The sequence below is a fragment of the Plecotus auritus genome (genome assembly GCF_963455305.1).
Source record: "Plecotus auritus genome assembly, chromosome: X".
Taxonomy (NCBI): domain Eukaryota; kingdom Metazoa; phylum Chordata; class Mammalia; order Chiroptera; family Vespertilionidae; genus Plecotus; species Plecotus auritus.
Window position 1 is genome coordinate 11,941,474 of NC_137784.1, and position 22,500 is coordinate 11,963,973.

The 22,500-nt window shown below is 42.3% G+C and overlaps 2 protein-coding genes and 1 long non-coding RNA gene across 3 annotated transcripts in view; 1 reads left to right on the forward strand and 2 right to left on the reverse strand.

Annotated features, from left to right (window-relative positions):
• Positions 1-1,922: 1,922 nt before the first annotated feature.
• PDHA1 (pyruvate dehydrogenase E1 subunit alpha 1) lies at positions 1,923-17,606 on the forward strand. Its single transcript, XM_080653356.1, has 11 exons — positions 1,923-2,092; positions 5,956-6,015; positions 6,566-6,739; positions 7,591-7,717; positions 8,616-8,707; positions 9,468-9,560; positions 10,321-10,476; positions 11,128-11,199; positions 13,291-13,358; positions 14,560-14,668; positions 15,327-17,606. The coding sequence occupies exons 1-11, from the start codon at positions 2,036-2,038 to the stop codon at positions 15,489-15,491; spliced, it is 1,173 nt and encodes a 390-aa protein (XP_080509482.1). The 5' UTR covers positions 1,923-2,035; the 3' UTR covers positions 15,492-17,606.
• Positions 17,260-22,500, reverse strand: part of MAP3K15 (mitogen-activated protein kinase kinase kinase 15) — a gene marked incomplete at both ends in the record, with an annotated part of 71,416 nt that continues 66,175 nt past the window's right edge. Inside the window, one exon of the mRNA XM_080652296.1 lies at positions 17,260-17,346. Coding sequence (XP_080508422.1) covers positions 17,260-17,346 — 87 coding nt within the window. The remainder of the gene's footprint in view (positions 17,347-22,500) is intronic.
• Positions 20,293-22,232, reverse strand: LOC308240407. The gene is made up of 3 exons (XR_013959800.1): positions 22,047-22,232; positions 21,323-21,428; positions 20,293-20,515 (listed from the first exon to the last, which is right to left on the reverse strand). It is a non-coding gene; the product is annotated as an uncharacterized lncRNA (long non-coding RNA).

A 22,500-nucleotide genomic window follows, 5' to 3' on the forward strand; every position in this document is an offset into this window, starting at 1 on the left:
TAAGTCAGCCTTGGGCAAACTACGGCCCGCGGGCCGGATCCGGCTGTTCTATCCAGCCCGTGGAGCCAAAAGAGCGGAGGGTTCTCTTGCTCTCCCCTCCGCTCCTTCGGGAAACACGGCCGCAGCTCCTTCTTCTGAGTGGGCAGATTTATATCCCCCATTCAGTAGAAGGAACAACCTCTCAATCTTCCAGAGGCTCCTTGTAATGCCCGCGGACGCGTCCCCCGACATCACCCTGGGAATGCGTAGACAGGTTATGTGGTGATGTAGGGAGACACGCCCCTGGCGAGCACAGTATCAGAGCATTAGCTAAAAAGGAGACCAACAACACTGTTCCCACTGAAGTTGATGTTTTAAAGACCAAAAACCTTTCAACCCAGTCTACATTGCCATCTACATCTACGTCCTGGGCATAATTTGGAAGTTGTACTAAAGAAAATGTTTAATTTACTGTTTACACATTTTGTTCTTTTCTATTTGTTTTAGTTTTAAATTATTTTATTATATTTAAGTTTAATTTGAAAGGCTTTTGTACCTTTCCTTTGTTAGGCAATTTTATTTTGCCTTTGCCATCTTCAATATAAGGTATGTTATTGTGCTATGATTCCTCCATTTTTTGAAGTTTCAAATTATAATAATTAGTGTTTACATTCTTCTTGTTAAAATGTTTGAAATGAATAAAACTATTGAAATAAAAAAAAAAGACCGTACCCTTTTATGTAATGATGTTTACTTTGAATTTATATTAGTTCACACAAACACTCCATCCATGCTTTTGTTCCGGCCCTCCGGTCCAGTTTAAGAACCCATTGTGGCCCTCGAGTTAAAAAGTTTGCCCACCCCTGAGCTAAGTGGTCAGATCGGATCTGAAAGGCTTTTCTCCAGCCTTTCCTGATTGCTCTCAGCTTTCCACAATGGAAATGTATTCATTATATGTATAATTATATGTGTAATTTATCCATTCAAAACCTGCTAGAGCTCCTGGTGCTGGAGACTGGAGAAGTCCAAGACCCCTTTTCTGTCTGCAGTAAAACGCACGGGCAGATCTGGAACACACCTAGCCCCGCTTGGAGCCGTGGCTGACTTCCATGCGGACTTCGTAAAGCCCCCACCCTCACCCTGGTCGGCGCCTGGACATTTAGATAAAGCCCTGAGCTTAGAATTCCTGCCACAAGTTCCTGCTATGGTTTTCCCCGAGCACCTTTTAAAACGTGGAGTCTAAATCTGAACCCAGTACCCAGGTGCAATACCACTGGCACACAGTTAGCACTTTGACCTGGAAACTCCTCTGAAGAGACCCTAGAGTTGTTTTTGTGTTTCTTGTCTGTGCTGTCACCGTCAGGCGTGCCATGCTGTTAGCTCACGTTGAGTATGTGAATCAATAACTAGAGCCAAAAGGCTTTTCCCATTGACCTCTCAGTATTACATGGGGAATAGATTTTTGGTTCCTAGTCAAGTAGACAGGGCAGCATTTTACAACTGTTACAACACTGTCTCTTTAAAAATCAGCGGCAGAACCATTTATAGCAACCAGATGTTGTGACTTTTGGCCCGACCATGTTGCTAATTTTTATCATCCCATGTATTGGGCGAAGGCGGCACCGGCAGGACTGGACACACGATAGGACTGACTTGCACGATTTCCAATATCCACGGCTAATCTGCGGTGTTAAATCCAAGAAGGCACTTTTCCCGCGGTTTCCGGGAGGCGGGGCCCCACTTCCCAACGCAGGCGCCCTCGGGTCACGGCTCTGCACCCGCCCACCAAGGGGTGACCCAATAGCCCTCAGCCCCTCCCCTCTATGGCGCAGACACCCAATGGGCGGCTGCAGGCCTCTCCTGTGGGCGGGGCATTCCCTGAGAACTGTCCTGGTTGGTCCACGGCCCGGCGAGGAGTATGACGTATCACCGCCTCCATTACTTCGCGCTGCGGCTAAGGCGTGGCTTCCGCTCCGGGCGCCTGAAGGAGACTAGAAGACGGCTGGGTCGCCCTGTTTGTGCTGGGAGTCGTTGGCCCTGCCGCTACCCTCAGTCCATGAGGAAGATGCTCGCCGCCGTCTCCCGTGTGCTGTCGGGCGCTGCCCAGAAGCCGGTGAGTTGGCGCGAGCCGCCCGGTGTATGGCGCGAGCGGGGCCGAGGCTGGAGGACCCAGAGAGTGGGCCGGGCCTTGGCGCGCCGTGTGGCTGTAACTATGGCGCGGCGGAGCGCTTTCGGAGCCGCGAGCCTTTGTTTTGCCTCCAGGCGATGCCTTTCTTTCCTGGCCTGGGGAGGAGCGGCTGCTGCGCCACCTGCGCCGACCGGGTGGGGTGGGGGCTTTACGATATCCGCATGGAGGTCAGCCGCGGCTCCAGGCGCGGTGCTACGTATGCCCCAGATCTGCCTGTGTGTTTTACTGGAGACGGAAAAGGGGGTCTTGGACTTCACGAGTCTCCAGTTGACCACCCTTCCCGGTCCACTCATTTAAAAAATTTTTTATTGTTGATAATATTACATCTGTCCCCCTTCCCCCCACCCCCTTACCGGCCCCACTCATTTTAAGTCTTCCTAATTGCATTCCTCTTGACCCAGAGGCCATGTAGAATGTTAAGAGCATGGAATCCGGAGACTGAGTGGCTCCTTCGAACACGATCCTCACCATTTACTAGCCCTGCGACCTTGGGCAAGGTGTTTTTATTTTTAATCCTCTCCGAGGATATGTTCCTATTTATTTTAGAGGAAGAGGAAGGGAGAGAAACATTTATGTGAGAAAATTGAACCGGCTGCCTCCTGCACGCTTCCCTACCGGGGACCGAGCCCGAAACCTGGGCATGTGCCCTGATTTGGAATGAAACCGTGAACTCTTGGTTCATGGGTCGACGTTCAACCACTGAGCCACACCGGCCGGGCTAAATTGAGTTTTGAGTTGCAGTCATCTGTTAACTGGATAAAACAAGAGTGGAATGTAGCTTCATTCCGTCAGAAATTCTTGTTGCGAGAAGACTATTATAGTGGTAATGGATTCTCCACGTATAACATTTCTTTTTCTTTTATTTAATTTTTTTAATGAGGATAAGAAAGAGAAAGAGTTAATGCTCCTTACTTTGAGCCACCCCCTTTCTTGGCTATTTTGAGTATTTTTTTCTGTTGCCTGCGTATGTGGCACAGAGGGAAATATTTTTAAATAACTATGTATTAACCCTAGATTGTGTGTCTGTGGCCTGAACCCCCTTTTAATAGTTCCCCCTTTTTGCAGCAGAGCAAATTCGCTAGCCAATGTTTCTATAAGCTGTAATAATTGATGTGTTCCCAGAGTGCTCAGTGCCCTTTGGGCTCTTGGTTCCAGTGTGCTCATTCATCATCAGGTTTCAGTTGTGTTAACACAGGCTGCTTAGAGTGTTCAAAGTGTGGGTTTTAGAATCATAGACCTATACTTTTTTTTTTTTAACTTAAGTACCTGTCATGTCATATTTGAATGAGGTTGAGAGTTTTCAAAATTTTTATTTCACAGAAGATTAAGTTGCACTTAAAATTTTATTCTTTGTCTTATTGTTTGTATTTATGACTCCTTTTGTGAGACTTTTTTTGTGTGTGAGATCTTTACTACCATTATTATTATTATTTTTTACTTTTTTAGTAGTAGGTAAAATGTTTCACTTATACTGGTAGAGTCTGGAATTTAAAAAATATTTTCTCTTTCACTAGAATGGTTGCTCCTCAGGGGAGACGTGCAGCGAAGCTGTCCCTCCCAATTTTTTTTTTAAATTTTTATTTATTGATGAGAGAGAAACATCGATGTGACATCAATCAGCTGCCCCCCCTCCCCCAGGATGGAGCCCACAATCTGGGCATATGCCCTGGCCGGGAATTGAGCCCATGACCTTCTGGTGCATGGGATGACCCTCAACCAACTGAGCCACACTGACCCTCCCAATTCTTCATCACTGCACTGTGGGTGTGGGACCTGCCCGTTCTGTGTCTCTACCTCTCCTACCAGTCTTGATGTGGCTTCTTTATATTCTTGACTGGAGGCCCTGTGCACCAAGCAGGCCTAAGCTGGCAGTGGGACATCTCCCGGAGTGGAGGCGGGAGAGGCTCCTGCCACTGCCCCTGTGCTTGCGAGCCATGAGCCAGCTTCTGGCTGAATGGCACTCGGCACTCCCTCTGTCAGAGCGCGCTGACCACCAGGGGGAAGCTCCTACGTTGAGTGTCTGCCCTCTGTTGATCAGTGCTTGTTATAGTGACTGGCTGTTCCACTGTTCGGTCGATTTGCATATTAGCCTTTTATTACATAGGATTATGGGACTTCTGATAACCTAGTCTTCAGGTGGTTCTCAGTATTGGTTGGTTCTATAATTTAATTGTAATTTTGATGTGATCATGGGAGGAGGTGAGCATAGCATTTACCTACTCCCCTATCTTTACTGGAAATCCCAAATAATTTTTTTAACTGCCAAAAATAACACATCTGTTTTGTGATTGCCAAATATCACGTTTTGTCTGTCACTTTACCCCTCTCAGCTCCATTTCTTCCCAAATTTTTCAATTTTCTTCATTTATTCTTAGGTATTTTAATGGACTTTCTCTACTTCTAACTTAACTGAAGCATTTGTTTCTAGTAGTATTTAAGCTTTTTTCCCTCCAGCAACATCATTGCCTTTACTTGTTGGTTTTATTAGATAATGGTATGTTGATGGGTAAAGAGATAAGAAGATTATAATAGTTTTCTGCCCGTAGGCTTGTACACTTCGAGGTACAATTATCAGGTAATCTTAACCCCTCACCAAGATGAAGTCCAGTGTTGCAGTGTTAGAAGTTGGATGACTATGAACATATCAAAAGTACGTTTAAAAAAAAATCTTTCAGCGAGGGAGAGGGAGAGAGAGATAGAAACATCAATGATGAGAGAGAATCATTGATCGGCTGCCTCCTGCACACCCCTCCCTGCCACTGGGTATGGAGCCTGCAACCCGGGCATGTGCCCTTGACCAGGATGGAACCTGGGACCCTTCAGTCCGCAGGCGGACGCTTCATACGCTGAGCCCAACGGGGTAGGGCCAAAAGTACTTTTTGTGGCATATGAAGAATGTGCTTCAATTCTCCATGAAAAGAAGTCCTGTTGGTTTACACATCAGTGTGTGAAAATGTGGCAGAGTGTGGCTAAAATAGTCCGATAATTTAACCTGTACCTTAGCCATCACATAGAATATTTTTGCTGCAAGCAGGTATGTTCAGTTGTAAGAATGAAAAGATTTTTACCCCACCAAGCGGTGACAGCCACTTAAACATCAAGAAGGGAACACTGTTGTAGAGAACATCTCTCCCTTGTGGGGCTTCAGGAGGAACCTACCCAAGATATAATCTGTTCACATTATAGAACAACCCACGAGTCCTTTGTTTTTAAGTCAGGGAGTGCTAAGTACCATTTCTTTTGTCTTATACATTTCTCACTAATATATTTACCTCATACTTGGAGTACTCTGAAATATTTTTCTTCTAGATCCATTTCATAGAAAAGTGGTTTGCCTGAAATAGGGATTGAATCATAGTTTTATTTGAAAAATGATTCTGAAAGTGAAGCTTAAGCTTGCTCAGTATATCTGGTTATGACTAAAATAGCATAAACAAAGCGCACAGATTATCTAGTCTTTTCAACTTGGCCTTTGACTTCATTATATCCTCATTGTAGTTTCTTTGAAAACAAAGTGACTAAGTGGATTGGTTTGGTTTTTGCCCCCATTTTCTTTCTGCTGTTTGTCTTCAGATTAGGGGTACAATTGTGTTTCATTGGCCAAAGCATGGATTCATTTGGAAGACAAGATCTCAATGCAGTGCAGAGAAGGGAGATAAGCCAGTGAATATATTGGGGCTTATTCAAGTTCCAGGACTGCATCCTGATAACAGATTAATAATAGTAATGACTTTAAAAATAACTGAGAATAAAAATACTGATATATTTGTATATTTTGGTCTTTCAAGGCAAGCAGAGTGCTGGTGGCATCCCGGAATTTTGCAAATGATGCTACATTTGAAATTAAGGTAAGAGGTGTTTTACTTGTGTTAACTTTTCTGCAGGTCCCCTTTGATATATAGTTTTACCCTTGGAACAGAACATTTGATATTTTTTGCTTTTTTACCATTTTCTTTGAAATGTTTTAGAATCCAAGGTTCAGAGATGCTTAGCAAAAATTTACTCTTCTTACTTAGCAGCTTGCTGGTGTTTGGGGTAGAAAGAAGGGCAAGCTAAAAAAAAAAGTTAAAGACTCCAAAGTTTAGAATGTGATTCAGTAAAACTTGAGTGAGAAGATGCTTTGAATACTTTTTTGAAAGTTTGTCTTTCAACCTAGAACTCATTTGACTTCGAGGGGTTTTCAGTGAAAGTCATCTTAGAAAGATTTCCTTCCTCCAGTACCCCATCCCATTGCACAGTGAGCTTTATGATATAAGGGGTCAGAAGCAATATGCAGCATTTCTGATATGTCCCTGTGGGTTTTTGAGTTAAATGTTTTTTTGTGATGGAGTTAGATCTTAGAATGGGGTTGGCAGTGTTTACATTGTAGTAATTGGAAGACAACTGATTCCATTTTAGAAGTGTGACCTTCATCGGCTGGAAGAGGGCCCTCCTGTCACCACAGTGCTCACCAGGGAGGATGGGCTCAGATACTACAGGATGATGCAGACTGTTCGCCGAATGGAGTTAAAGGCAGATCAGCTGTATAAACAGAAAATTATTCGTGGTTTCTGTCACTTATGTGATGGTCAGGTGAGTGATAGTTTTGTAATAAAATCATGTTATTTAGGAATTTAAGTGTGGCTTCTACTTAGTGGCTATTACTCTGCCTTATACATTGGGAGGATTCCAGGCTGGTATTTTACAATAAAAGTGAAAATGCTGAGTGAGAGCTGCTATGCAGCTTATGCTAAAGAATCTATTCATGGCCGAAACCGGTTTGGCTCAGTGGATAGAGCGTCGGCCTGTGGACTGAGGGGTCCTAGGTTTGATTCCGGTCAAGGGCATGTACCTTGGTTGCGGGCACATCCCCAGTAGGAGGTGTGCAGGAGGCAGCTGATCGATGTTTCTCTCATCGATGTTTCTAACTCTCTATCCCTCTCCCTTCCTCTCTGTAAAATATCAATAAAATATATTTTAAAAAAAAGAACCTATTCATGCATTACATCGCTGATTTCCTATGCCTTTATGGTATTGTGATCACCTGCATTGGATATACTTTTGGGGTAAAGGGTTTTTTTTGTTTCCTGTGTGTGTTTGTGGTGGGGGGGGGCGGTTAGACCAAGGACTACAAATTTAAATTCCTACAGGGACCAGCTAGGTAGAATAAATGAGTGAAGAAAGCTAGCTATACAAAATAGAGAGTGTGACAAGGACTGGTGGTGAGCTGGAATAGACAGGTCCCACTTGTAGGAGATGTCATGACTTGGTTCTAGCCAGTTGGTGCCATATGGAAATACGGGGCTAATGCTTCCTATTGTTCATTTCTTCAACACAGGACAGGAAGAGTTCAGCTAGGCCAAATGTTTCATATTAGTGTAGGAAACCTTTTATCTAGAAATGTGTATTGTATTGATTAATTGATGCTTCTTCCTTTAATGCAGGAAGCTTGTTGTGTGGGCATGGAAGCTGGCATAAATCCCACAGACCATCTGATCACAGCCTATCGGGCTCATGGCTTTACCTTTACTCGTGGGCTTTCTGTACGAGAAATTCTCGCGGAGCTTACAGGTTTGTCACTAATTTACAAAAAGGGGAAATTAATGAATTTTGTTTTTAAATCTCTCCTATTAAGATGTTAACTCCCACCCTAGCCAATTTGGCTCAGTGGATAGAGCGTCAGTCTATGGACTGAGGGGTCCCAGGTTCGATTCTGGTCAAGGGCACATGTCTGGGTTGCAGGCTTGATCCCCAATAGGGTTGTGCAGGAGGCAGCCAATGAATGATTCTCTCTCATCATTGATGTTTCTATTTATCTCCCTCTCCCTTCCTCTCTGAAATCAATTTTAAAAATGTTAAAAAAAAAGATGCTAACTCCTTATGAGTTAATATTAAAAATTTGAATTAAAAGAAATACAAACATTCTCTCCCTTTTGAGTAAACTGACCATTTTTGAGGTCATCTGAGCCTTCAGGTTAAAGTTTTAAAAGATTAGCTCTATGAAATCAGAATTGTCTTTATTATCACTGTAACATGCCAGCAGAAACCTAGCAGTCATTGAGTAAAAACATTTCATGGTTAACAGTGTAAATTCTAGGATTCTCCTTAGTATTTCCTTTTGTCTTTGTTCCCCTTGACTCTTGAACTATTTAGTGTGCCAGTGTAGGAGAAATTGAATGTTTGTAACTGCCAAAAACCCAAAAAACCAGTCCAGGGTACTTCTCTAACATCTGAGGGGAACTCATTGATGAGAGAGCTGGAAAGGTTAGGACCTGGGGCTAATCTGACCTTTATTATAAAAGGACCTGGAGAAAAGGAGGAATATGTGTTTGCACAGAGGGGCAGGTGCTTATTCAACTTAATTGGCCTCTAGAGTTCTAATGGATGAGCCTCTTAAGTAAATGTTTGGGGGTGGTTTTGTTTGCATATTTGGTCTTTGATGCATATGTGTGTGTGCTGCCATTTCTAGGACGTAGAGGAGGCTGTGCTAAAGGAAAAGGAGGATCAATGCATATGTATGCCAAGAATTTCTACGGGGGCAATGGCATCGTTGGAGCTCAGGTAGTCGAGGATGGGGATTGCATGCTTTCCTAGATTTGGCTCTTATCTCTGTGTTTACAATAGTTCATGCCCCAGAGAACTTCCCTCTGATGTATTTTAGTACTCTTGGAGCTTAGAGTGCTTAACAGACCTATTGCTTTGTACCCTACCATTTGATCATTTAATGAATAGATTTAGACAATGACTTTTAAGTAAGCAAAAGCCTCTAGCAGTGGAGCTATACCTTTACTTTTTTATTTGTATTTAAGTACATTAATTGCTTTGTCACATCCACTTGGCCCTACTTCTTCCTGCTATAGACAGTGCTGATGCTGGTGCCAGACCAGGAGAGGCAGAAGATCAGCATCTCAGGGCTTACTTAGAGTCCCTTTGCCAACTTCATGTTTTTATCAATTAGTGAATAATGAAGAAGTAACAGCATAAAATCATATCTAGATTGTTTGGTTTACTTTCTAATATATTGAGATTTCTACAATGTTTTTTTTATGCCTAGGTTTCATTTTTTGGCTCTTAAAATTAGTTGGATCTTTGAGTTCAGAAATGTTATTGCTTAATAGTTGAGAGTATAATAATTACTCATCTTACTCTCTTGCTTTACTTCTAATATTGGGGGTGGAGTAAGCATAGATAGGGTTGGGGTAGGGAGAGTTTGTAGTGACAGTATAATTTCTAAATTTCTGGTGAAGAGTTAAAATTTAGAGCATTAATTTCTCCCCTCGTGGATTTCTGTGCTTTCTTTCTTGGTTGTCCTTAATACTAGGTGCCCCTGGGAGCTGGGATTGCTCTGGCCTGTAAGTATAATGGAAAAGATGAGGTCTGTTTGACTTTGTATGGCGATGGCGCTGCTAACCAGGTATGTGCCTCTTTCAAAGTGGTGACTATTCTTAGGTCAGTTTGTTGAGAAGATACTATTTACTAGATAAAATAGACAAGGTAAATTTGGGTTTTATGGCCAGGTTAGAGATTCACCTCTTGGCATATTTCATAAGTGCTTTATAGGGATGCGCTCCTTTGAGGGAGCTCTCCTTTGCTGTACCTCAGTACTTCACAAACTTTGTGGACCTTTTTATATTTGAACCCATTGCAAACCAATTCTTAAACCAGTACTGTGATGTACTGATTCAGAATCTGGAAGGCCTTGGCATTGTCAAACTCCTCTCATGGTTTCTGAGCCTTGACTCTGTGTGCTTCTCCGATCATGGTCCAAGGCGTCACTAGTCTGTGGATGGCACTCTTTGAGACCCTGCTGTGGATGCTGATTCTTAAATACTGGTTCACTCTGGTTATCCAGTGAGTCTCTTAGAACTTATAGTAAAGCATAAAACTAGGTAGCCACACATTTTTATGTGTTCCTCTTTTCCCTGGTCTACATACTGCCTTGGCCCCACAGAAATAAGTGGTGTTTGCTTTTCATATCCCTTAATTGGAAAAGATGATGCTTGCTGCATCTCCATTCCCCCCTACACACACACACCCCTTTCCTCAGAAGCTTCGTTGTAGATGCAGCTTTTTATACTTTATGAAAGCTTTCTCTGACAGACTAGCAACTGTTAGGATGAAATTGAGAAAAACAGCAAAGTGAACTCACTTGAACTTCTTATGCATACTTCCAGGGTCAGATATTTGAAGCTTACAATATGGCAGCTTTGTGGAAATTACCTTGTATTTTCATCTGTGAAAATAACCGCTATGGGATGGGAACGTCTGTTGAGAGAGCAGCAGCCAGCACTGATTACTACAAGAGAGGCGACTTCATTCCTGGACTGAGGGTAAGGACACCTTCATGGCTCAATGCCTCTGTGTGTGTACTTGACAATTTCAGACAGATTGAAGAGTTGTATTTTCGTGTTTTTTTTTTAATCCTCACCTGAGGATATTTTTTCCCGTTGATTTTTTTAAGAGAGTGGAAGGGACGGAGGAGGGGGAGAGAAACAGCAATGGGAAAGAGACATATTGATTGGTTGCCTCCAGCATGCACCTCACAGGCAGGAGATGGAACCTGCAACCCAGGCATGTACCCTTCATTGGGAATCAAACCTGCAACCCTTAGATCTGTGGGCCAGTGCTCTAAGCACTGAGCAACTACCCAGGGCAAGAGTTCTATTTTCTTTTTAATATATTTTATTGATTTTTTACAGAGAGGAAGGGAGAGGGATAGAGAGTCAGAAACATCGATGAGAGAAACATCGATCAGCTGCCTCCTGCACACCTCCCACTGGAAATGTGCCCGCAACCAAGGTACATGCCCTTGACCGGAATCGAACCTGGGACCCTTCAGTCCACAGGCCGACACTCTATCCACTGAGCCAAACCGGTCAGGGCAAGAGTTCTATTTTCTTAATGCAGGAGCAGCTCACGTAGAGTTAAAATGATCTTAGGCGGTTTGATTTATACTCTGCCCCTTTGCCATGTATTAACAGGTAGATGGAATGGATGTCCTATGTGTCCGGGAGGCAACAAAGTTTGCAGCTGCCCATTGTAGGGCTGGAAAGGTAAGACTTTATCTGAGGCCTCTGGGCTAGAGATTGCTAGTGATGTTTATCTGTCTTAAAGTTAAAAGATTGCCTCCCCCATGTCTGTCATAGGTATGCAGGGGTAGCTACTGACTGAGGTGCATAAGATAGAAGTAGAGTCCGGTCAAGTGAATCAGATCCCTTTATAAATAGAGTTGTCTTGGTAGCTTAACTCCTGGGAAACATTCCACATTGCTTCCATTTGGGGTAAATCTTCCAGGGCTTCCTCAGCATTTTGTCTCTGTCTTTATCGTGACACTTGATCTAGTTTGCCTTTTGGTTTCGTTAATTATGTGCCTCCAACCCCCCATTAACTATAAGCTTGCTTGAACAGATTGGGGACCCCCATAATGCTCAGCAGAGAACTTTGCTTATACTGTGTAATAGGCATTCAGTATAAGTTTGTCTTCTATAAATTAAATATTATGGTTGAAGTATGTAATCTTGGTCTTGCTGTTTCAGTCCTAAGAATCTTGACCTTTCAGTTATGCAACGGAGAGAACAGTGAGGTTGGCCTGACGAGGAATATGTACCATAAGAGCTAGTGGAAAGATGTTTTCCCTAAATCAATCTTCCACAGCCCGGAAAGCATGCCCAGAGGTTCACCTTTCAGTGACTTCTGTGGGTGTGTGAGTCTGGGCAGTAATGTAAATTAAGATTTGGCTAGCAGTGATGAAAATGAAAGAAAGGGGGTGAAGCAGCCAAGGAAATGCAGAGCAGTTAAAGAAGAGAAAAGAAGAATAAAATAGAGCATGATGAAGATGGCAGGTTGGTGCCAGCAGGCTGAGCAGTCTGTATCAGGACTGCAGGACTAGGGGTCCAGGCCCTGGAAGCTGGGTACCGTGCCCCTCTCTCCCAGTTTCTAAAAGAAGATATGGGGTCTAACCCCACATGGAAACAGGATCAGTGGTTCGTAGCATGTGTTGACCTTCCCAGCCTGACCAAAGCTTTATCTTGGAATTGGGGAGTGTCTGGAAAGCCCCTTATCACCACCCTTTTTACCGAACCCACTGTATTTCCAAATGACTGCTGGATGACATAACAGAAAGACGAGGTGACTGTTATTGAGGGCTTGACATTTGTCAGGTAATGCACTAAGTATTTTTTAAGTATTAATTGGCACAACTCTGAGTTAGGTTATTACTGTTTTGCAGATGAGGAAAACAGAATACTTAAGGGTACATAGCTAGTATACAGTATATTACACTAGGATTGGAACCCAAGCACTTGGACTCAGAATCTCCCTTTTTATCTACTACACCAAACTGCCCAGAGATCCTTGATTCACTTCCTTCCCCAAAGGGCTGTAGGGAGCTAGTGTTTTATGAGCAAGCTACCTGGTTGTAGCCACGCTGGCCAAACTCCCAGCAGAGAGACAGATGGGCTCAAGTATCAGGATACCTGCCAGCTTCTTGTTACACACTGGCCAGATCTGCATGCAGCAGGATTGGTTGCTAGCCCCTAAGGAACACTGCCTGAAATGGGTGTGAGGTGGAAATTCACCTACCCAGCCTATCTTTAGTTCTCCTATCCTTTTGTGCTTTCCAGCACACATGGAGAGTTGCTTTAATCTTGTTTTAGTATTTTTCTCTAGCGCTTTAAAAGGATCAGTATGCTTATAGATGTCACCTGTGATTGGAGGAGAAAGACTAGCTTAGTGACCCTGAAGATAAATGCCATCCCCCTTTCTGCTGCCATACCTGCTTTCTAATAGGTTTTTCTTCTTTAAACTTAAGCTGTTTTTATAGGATTATATGACACATGCAACACTGATGGAACAAACATTCTTTAACATCAGTAGGCTCTGTATTATGCTAAGTGCCTTTTTGATTCCTAACAAACTGGGGCAGGTTCCTGTTTAAAATGAGAATGAAGAAACATGCAGTCCATCTGTATTAGAAATGAGAACAGATAAGCAGCAGTCAACTAGTAAGAAATTCCTGACAACTCACCTGATTTATGGATCTGTTGAGAATATGTTTGAACCTGCAAGTGTGTGCATTTGAGGCCATTGATTGTTGGTGTGCTGTGCCTGTGGTCTTGCCTAATCTCCCTTGGGTTCTGTTTTAGGGGCCTATACTAATGGAGCTGCAGACTTACCGTTACCATGGACATAGCATGAGTGATCCTGGAGTCAGGTATGGTCATGGGAAATATGAGCATGGTGTGTAAAGTGGGATGTGCTATGAATGGTGCTATTCACATGAAAAAGCAAAGCATTTCAACATTTGCTTTTGAAGTCAGACACTAGCTGGCTTCAAGTAAACTTGAGTCCTGGCTGGAAAGCCGTGCCTTCCAATAAATTGGTTCCAGTATAGAAAGTATTCTGAAAAATCCCTACTATATAATATCTACATGTTAGCATGAGCAGCAATAACATAAAATTGCCGAGAGAAATTCTTCCATAAAGCAGGTCTGATGGTGTAGTAAATTGGGGGGCATTACCCCAGATTCTTTCATGGCATTATTTTTTCTAAAGTGAGAAATTGAAAATGTTCTAGCTGGTATGGAGTGAGGCAAGCTGGCACATGGGGCATTCAGTATGTTGAAATAGATGAGTCACAAAAAGATAGGGTACACTAGAAGATAGGAGTTTTACATGTCAATTAGTAATTCTGGCATGTAATGCTGTGTCCCAGAGAGTGACACAATAGTAGATTTAGTCAAAGTAAGCCATAGCAAGCCTTTGAGTATAGAGTGGAGGAGTTCTAAGGGAAAATATAAAGAGCAACTTATATGGAAAAATGCACTTTTTGTAAATCTGTTTTCAAAAAATTGTAGTCCTTTTAGTGTTATTTCAAATGATGTGTGGGACAAGGATGTATTAAAGATTCAAGAATTGGAAAACCTGTTAACACAAGTTTTTCGCTGGCCACGCGTCTTCGGGGTCTTAAGGAAGAAGAGAAAGGCACATTTATTTCCTGCTTGACATTCTACTGCCTCAGAGTCTGTGATTATCACTGCCAAGAACCATCTCTACTGTCCCCACCTACATGAAATTTAGGAGCGCAAGGGAGGGGGGCAGTTGACACAGAAAGAGGCTCCACCACTTTCTGCATACCCTACCTCTAGATCAAAGATGCAAAGAAAGACTTGGCCCCTGTGGTCACAGTGCTGGAGAAGCCAGGTGAATTAATTGCCAGTATAGAGTTTTCTATAGATATAAGCAGCTCTTACAAAACAGCAGGCTCAGTTCTTATGCTTTGAAAATATAATTCTGTCATTCCATCAGTGACATAGGTATCGATGAGCTCCATCTCAGCAACATACTTCTATATATCACAGAACTCTGCTATACTGGAACTATTCTTACCTACTTCTGTGTTTCCCTCCCTGTAGTTATCGTACACGAGAGGAAATTCAGGAAGTAAGAAGTAAGAGTGACCCTATCATGCTTCTCAAGGATAGAATGGTGAACAGCAATCTTGCCAGTGTTGAAGAATTGAAGGTATTGTTACTCTTGGTGGTTTAAAAGTGGGCTTTCCTTTCTGAGCAGTTGATATTTCTCCACACAAAAGTAGCTGCCACTCCTCAGGAACTACCCTATGGGAAGGTATCTATTATCACAGAACATTAGTTATATTGGCCAAAGCCTGTTAAAACTTCCCAAGAGCACAATTATTTTTACTAGAAATATAGTTTGGTGATTATTTTTATTTTTTTATTCGTGTTTCCACACTAGGATATGTGTGTGTGCGTGTGCGCGTATAGTTACTTTAAAAACATTTTTATTGATTTCAGAGAGAGGAAGGGAGAGAAGGAGATAAAAACATCACTGATGAGAATCATCAATAGGCTACCGCCTGCACGCCCCTACTTGGGATCGATCCTGCAACCCGGACATGTGCCCTATTTCATAGGTCGATGCTCAACCACTGAGCCTCACTGGCTGAGATATATATATAATTACTTTAAATATTGATGTCTGTACTATAAAATATTTCTGGGTATGTCATTGTGTCACTCAGTTAAATAACATCTTTATAGCAGCTATATATTAGTACTAGAAGAATTGTAGTTATACTAGCGACAGGATCAGAGAGTATAACTACTTGGTACTTACACTGTTGTTTATTTAAAAATCTCGAACTGTAATCTGATTTTAGGAAATTGATGTCGAAGTGAGGAAAGAAATTGAGGATGCTGCCCAATTTGCTACAGCTGATCCTGAACCACCTTTGGAAGAACTAGGCTATCACATCTACTCCAACGAGCCACCTTTTGAAGTTCGGGGTGCAAATCAGTGGATTAAGTTTAAGTCCATCAGTTAATGGGAGAAAGATGGGTTACATCTTCAGTGGGCTATTTGACAGCAACTGTAAGGAACTCTTGTTGTTCTCACCCATAGAATGTATGTGGATAAAGGTAGTAATTGCATGCAGTTTATACAGTATTGCATTAAAGGTTATGTTAGATTTATATAGGTCTAAATAGGTAACAGACTTTAACCTTACTTCAGATTATTTCCTTAGAACAGTTCTATTTGATCTAGTTTGTACACTATTTTAAGTACTTTTTAGTTATTGAAAGGAAAAACAATTCTTTGTATGCCTGTCCAATTCTGCCACCTTATTGTTGGGGGGGGGGGGGTAGGTAGGGGCTCATTCCCCTGTCTGGCCCAACCCCACAGCTAACAACAGCATACATTAATGCACACACGCCTATAAGACAACATTTACTATAACCAAGCAGTGGGTAGAAGGACAGTTCCGTTTTTAAATAGGACTACTTCACAATCATTTCAAAGGTCAAATAACTTAAAGTGCAATTAGCCAGTTACTATTAACTTATAACCTAAAACAGTGATTCCCAGCCTTTTTGTTAAAACACCCATTGTTTTATCTTTGCAGCGAGTGCTATATAGGATGTGCTGATTTTTTTTTCATTGAAGTAAATTAAAATTCATTTTTAAGAATTCCATAATGCTCTGGATGTCAAAACTGTGGCTCACATTACTGTTCTCACAATACATACCGTTCTACTCACCGTTAAAATGTTGATAAACAGAGGCATAAAACATGAAAGCCAGTGAAAACATTTTATTAACTCTTTAGAACTTCAAGTTTTTAAATTGTTCATGGTGATTTGTGTGTGTCTGTATGAGAAACTTTTAACAACAAAGATGTCAGCTCCTTGCTCCCTCTCTGTCCTCTAACTCTTTAGAACTTCAACTTTTTAAATTATTCATGGTGTTTTGTGTGTGTCTGTATGAGAAACTTTTAACAACAAAGATGTCAGCTCCTTGCTCCCTCTCTGACCTCTAACTCTTTAGAACTTCAAGTTTTTAAATTATTCATGGTGTTTTGTGTGTGTCTGTATGAGAAATTTAACAACAAAGATGTGGGCTCCTTGCTCCCTCTATCCCCTGGCTTTGCTGACTGCTTAAGCCTCATCTTGGGTTGCTGGGGCCCTCTGAGTCTGTCTTCTGTACTGGGAGACTTCACTCCAGAGCCTGCAGAGGAGCCCACCACTATGAAACAAAAAGAAGAGTCTTTAGAGTTAAAAGAAAACTTCAAAGCAACACCGCAGAATACTTCTTTAGAAGCCCTATGGCAAAAAGTATAGTATATAATTCTAGGCTTGTCTAGATTTCCTATCACATTGTAAAAACCTAGTTAAAATAGAAATATGTTCTTTTCACACATGGAGGTGACATTTGTGCCCCAGCAGGAGTGGGACATTGTCTTAGAGGTATATGCAGGAGTGCTGATCTGTACAGAACAGCCCATTGAAGATGACAAGGGAACCAGAATGTAGGCTGCAATTTAAAGACATGTTTTGGTGTAGCGTGGAATGGGGAAAGTGCTTATTTCACCTTCCTGCTTTTCCTACAGAGCCTTTAGCTTCTGCCACCTCTTGGCTTTACTCCCAACTTGAACCTGGGAAAACTGCAGAGTTTAGAGTTTTCTAAGCCATAGAAAAAGGAGTTAAGTTCAATGAAGGGAGAAAGGTAGCAGCAGTTTGTTTTCTACTATATTTAAAAGCATAATCACATGAAAAAAGTTCGTTTCTATTGTACAAAGTGTTCTGAGGCTGTTCTTACCGCAGACCAAGGTATCTCAGTTCTTCCTGAGTGATGTCATTAAGAATATCAGAAAGTTTGTAACCTTCTTTAACAATCTGAAATAAAGATCAAATACATAGGAGGTAAGCACCTTTGTAATAATAGCATAGGATTGTTTTTTGGGGGTATACATTTACCTTTTCAATAGTATTTGCATCTGCTCCTTGCATCTGCAACCAGTCTACAAGCTCTTGATATGTTCTCTGCCCATAAGATGATGCTGGGTTCTCTGTAGTAATTAGAAGTTTGTTTTATTGTATATTGATGTGTAACAATAAAACTCCCAACAGTGACAAGGAAATAAACTATTCCAGAATGTAAATGTAATGTGAAAAGGAAATGGATTGAGCCTGTCTCAGCTGCTCTAGTACACAGTGTACATTAGTCCAGAGTCAAATAATCCTTACCTGTGACCTTTAGCTAGTTTGGAACTTGGTTATGTATCACTTTACTTATTCCCATCTTTAAAATGCCTTTTCTCATGAGTCACATCCCTAACTGCACTGGAAATCAAAGGAGGAAATAATATATTTTTTAGTGAGATTTTGCCTCAGACCTCATCCATTCACATTCCAAGAGGTAACTGTAGCCTTTTTGTAAGCAGCACAGAATGGACAAAGCAGGTTTACTGAGGTGTAACTTAAACAGTAAACGACCCACTTTTAGGTATGCAGCAAAGTCTTGTGACCATTACAATCAAGATACAGAAATGTCCATCACCCCAAGATGTGTAGCAAGGAGCCACATCTTTTGTAATCAGTCCCCCCTGCCCATTCTGATTTGTTTTCTGTCCCTATAGTTTTGCCTTTAACAGAATATTGGGTAAATAGTCTATATTTAGGAGTCATAGTATATAGCCTTTTTGAATCTGGCTTCTTTCACTTAGCATAACACTTTGGTGATTCACTCTGCTTTTAATGTACCAGTAGTTCCTTTTTGTTATTGATTAGTATTCCGGAATCTACAGGAATACTTACTTAGTGGTTAATTAGAGAACAATCTCAATTGTGTCACGGTTAACTAGAATACTAGCTTTTATTTTTTACGTTAATCCTCACCCGAGGATTTTTCCCCATTTATTTTCAGGGAGAGTGGAAAAGAGAGGGAAAGACAAACATCAATGTGAGAGAAACGTATCAATTGGTTGCCTCCTGCAGGAGCTCCAGCCAGGGCCGGGGAGGAGCTTGCAACCAAGGTACATACCCTTGACCGGAATTGAACCTGGGACCCTTTGGTCTGCAGGCTGATGCTCTATCCACTGAGCAAAACTGGCTAGGGCTATAATATTAGCTGTTAAATGGTCTCTCACACAGACATAAAGTCAGAGCAAGTTGAAAGTCACTCACCATTAGAGCTTAATTGTGACAGAGAGAGGCACAATTCTTGAGTTTTCCATTCTGGGGATTGCTGTACAAGATTCTGGTATGCTCTCTCTGTTTGAAGTAGGTTTTTCAAAAGTCTGGTTTAAAAAAAAAAAGCCATCATTCCAGAGAGTCTAACACCATTCAACTCAAATATGTCTTTAACATTAGAGATTGAGAAAGAGGCACAATCCCAATGGTCAATCTAGTTTCTTCAAAGTTTCGTGAGCAGTCTACATGGGTAAATTCCTTGTTTCCTCCCCTTGAAAAAAAAAAAAAAAGACTAGTGCTCAGGGTGGGAGTGTATTTTTTCTCAAAATGTACCATGAACCAAGATAACCCAGTGGAACTCAGCCAGAATGATCTGATAACTTCAACTTGTCTCCCTAGGTCAGATTAAGTCACTGAAACTAGTGGTCAGGTTCTTTCCTCCTCTCAGGGGACTAAGCTGAGGAGGTAGAAGCCTGCCATACAGGAACTGGTCTCACAGATGCTCATACCAGTTATTCCCAGGCAATATCACTTTGGGCAGTAGGTACCATCTTCCTGCTCTGCCCCAAACACAGCTAAAGCACCTTTATATTGCAAGGACAGTCATGCTTTGTAGGGATTTAATGTTTATCAGGCATTTGCAATTGTGCTGGCTGCTATTTACTAATTCCCTAATGCTACGGAGACTGGTAACATCAACAGTGGAGAATAACCTTTGAACCTATATACAACATTTTTTTGAGTTGGTAATTACAAACTTTACCAGAAAAACATTTTTTAAAAGTGCTAAGTATTACTATCAACATTCACATTTGTCATATTTCAAAAACTTCAAAAATTATGCCACCACCACTAGTTCATTGAGACTCCAGATCTTCCTAAAAAGAAATGATTAGATCTGCCTAAGATTCAATGTTAGAGATCCCTAGGGGTGTATACAGCTTCTCTTCCAAAATATGTACACTTGGCACCTTATCTCTCCCCATTAAATATCAATCAACATGGATGATCATGGGGCAAAAAAGGCATCATTTGGAACCAATACCAACTAATTTGCTATAGCTGTGGCTTATACTTTTCATAAATCCACTGATATGATTTCTCCAGTGCAAACAGGAATCATTTTATTTTTCTAATAATTTTAAGCACCTACTATGTCCCAGGAAGTGAATAAAACAGATCAGCTCTTGGGGGAACCTCATAACAGTGCCAGGGTCCCTTGGCTGGGAAGGCAGTTCATGAATGCCTGCTGAGGGAATCCTGACAAACCACAAGGAAGAGATTCAAAGAGGTAAGGGCAAACTTCCTTGGGGTCAGGGTTATGGGCCAAATACCATGGTAGAGTGCTAACCAGTCCCCAACTTGGCTACTTCTGTAGGAGCAGGCTGCAAATGTCCACTGTACCCACAGGCCATCCCAGGGTTCCTATTTGGCAAAAAGACACAGAAAACTCCCAAGATGCTGCTGCCTTTAATATGGCTAAGTGCTGTGCAGCCTGGATTTCCAATATAAAAGGGAGGCATTTAATCTGTCAGTTGAAACTGAGAATATCCCTTTGCTCAGTTCCCCGGTGGTGATTCTTTTCCGAGACCTGGGTGAAGCACTAAACTAAATCAATTGCCTTGCTGGTTCAAATCATTGTCCCACCCTACTGACCTGCCAGTCTCCTGCCTCAGACGGTCCAGCTGGAGGCCCAGATTCCGCTGGAGCTCCTGGTGCTGGGCTTCCTGGACAAGTGCTGAAGTGGGTCTGGTACCTCCATGTATTGCATGTGCTTCACTTCCAGGTGGGTCTGCTGGGGGACCATCCTGGTCCACCTCATCTGGGTCCTCATTCACCCCCTCTGTTTCCAAGGTGGGCTCAAAGTGGGCTCGGAGCTCTACGCAATCATGGAAGAAGAAGAAAGGACCACGGTTCAACAAGACCAGAGCCTCATGTACCTTTTATGTCCCGCGCCAGCAAACAAGGCTGTTCAGAAGCTGGCCCTGCCAATGCAACACTGTATTGGGACTGATTTTAAAAATGGAGAGGAACTATTTCACTCAGTTCTTGGCAGTGCAAAAGTGATCACCCCCAGTTTAAAGATGAGAAAACTGAGATTTAAATGTGTTAAGTTAGTTAGCCAAGGGAAGTTTAAAAAAGGTACAATTAGGCTTCCAACCTGGCCTGTGTACATTTACTACAGAAAGTTGCCTACTTGGAGCGGGGAGTAATGCGGTCCTGGGGATTAAAGAGCTGCTCTGGGAAGTTAGAAGCTGAGCTGGGCTCCCATGCTTTCAGGGGAGCAGGCAGAAGACAGGGAAGGAGTGAAATCCAGAGAGGAAATGGCAGTGTCAACACAAGTGTTAGAAATCTTCCTCTGCAGGAAGAAGTTACCACAGAAAGAACTTCAGTAAGCAGCTCTCAGAGTAGACAAGAGCAAAAGATACCTACAGTTACCACACAGTGATTCTGAGAAGGCACCATTCAATTCTCAACCAACCAGCAGGTGTTCCTAAGGATGCACTGTAGCATCTATGCTAACTTTTAGATCATGAGTTTAGTCTCGGTTAGGCCCAGGGGGCACAGAAATACAGCGCAGGAGAAATTCTTAGAGTCAGAATCTTAGCCCCAAAGGGTCTGTGACAGTATTGCTTTATTGCCAAGAAGTATAGCCAAGATGGGAGAGAAAGAAGCAGGCACTTACCTGAGATGAGAATGACGACTGCAGCCATCACCGCTCGCTGGATGATGATATCCATGGCAAACAGCCACTGGGTGTTAATTAAATGGTGCCTCAACATTCTACTCACCTATAAAACATAAAAATGCAGATTTCTGGCCCACTACTAAGAAATGAGTTTTTACTAATTCTAATTTATACTCTGAGATAAAGTGTTGACCATTCTGCTCTGCATTTCTACCCTACTTCTGTTTCTTCTGGACTGAGTCTCCAAGCTGACCCTAAGTTGTGCTGGGGTCTAGAAAATGGGTTCGGTGATCAAATCTACTGCACTGGGCCTCTTCATTGCTTATTCATTGAGCACTTACTGAGCGCCTATGAAACCTCAGGCTCTGTGTTGGAGGCTTGCGACACAAAGCTCAGGCAGACATGGTCTCACACCTGGAACAACTCCTCTGTTTGGGCAGACACATAAGCTTAAAGCCCAAACCTAGTTCAGCTGGCAAATGCTACTTGTTCCCAAATCCTGCACTCCTGCTATTAGTGGCCAAACACAATTGACCTATTCACCTGCAATTGCATATTCAATGTTTAGAAGAACTGAAACCCAGATTCAGGTGTCAACAGGTGAGAAGAGGTTGGAACTGTGAAAGAAGATGGTAATTGAACTCCAGGGGATTGGCTATGCGCTGCTTCAGTGGGCTTCCTGCTTTCTAGTATGTTCTCTAGGGCCACATAGAGTACTTACAACATTCTGAAATCCAAACAGTACCAGAGGAATCTGACTGAGTAAAAAGCTGTCAAATTTCAGGTCCACCTTTAGCTCTGATATCATGGATGCCATCACTCCATGCTCCTCGGAGTGGATGAAGTCCCTCAGGATCCCAATTATTTGCTTGATGTGGTCGACTGAGAGGTGCGGTTCTTCCGAATTCTGATCACACACACACACACACAAATCACTTTCATTAAGTCCGAGAGAGGAAGCAAAATTCAAGAAGTATTGTGGGAAACTAGATTAACTAGATTGTCCATTATGCATTTGCTAAAGAACTGTGGATGCCTCAGGTGAGATGGGATCTCTCTTCCTGGAATTCTCTCCATCTTTTCTGTTGGAGGGTTATATGGCCCCCTTCTCACTGTCCCCCACACACATGCAACTAAGCCCCCCTAGGAATGTTTCAGGCATTCTGTTTAACCCC

Excerpts from the sequence above, each read along its gene's own strand:
- PDHA1 (XM_080653356.1), top strand. The coding sequence starts at position 2,036 with ATGAGGAAGATGCTCGCCGCCGTCTCCCGTGTGCTGTCGGGCGCTGCC. Across the intron at positions 2,093-5,955 it reads CGGGCGCTGCCCAGAAGCCG|GCAAGCAGAGTGCTGGTGGC; the intron begins GTGAGTTGGCGC and ends TGGTCTTTCAAG. Across the intron at positions 6,016-6,565 it reads ATGCTACATTTGAAATTAAG|AAGTGTGACCTTCATCGGCT; the intron begins GTAAGAGGTGTT and ends ATTCCATTTTAG.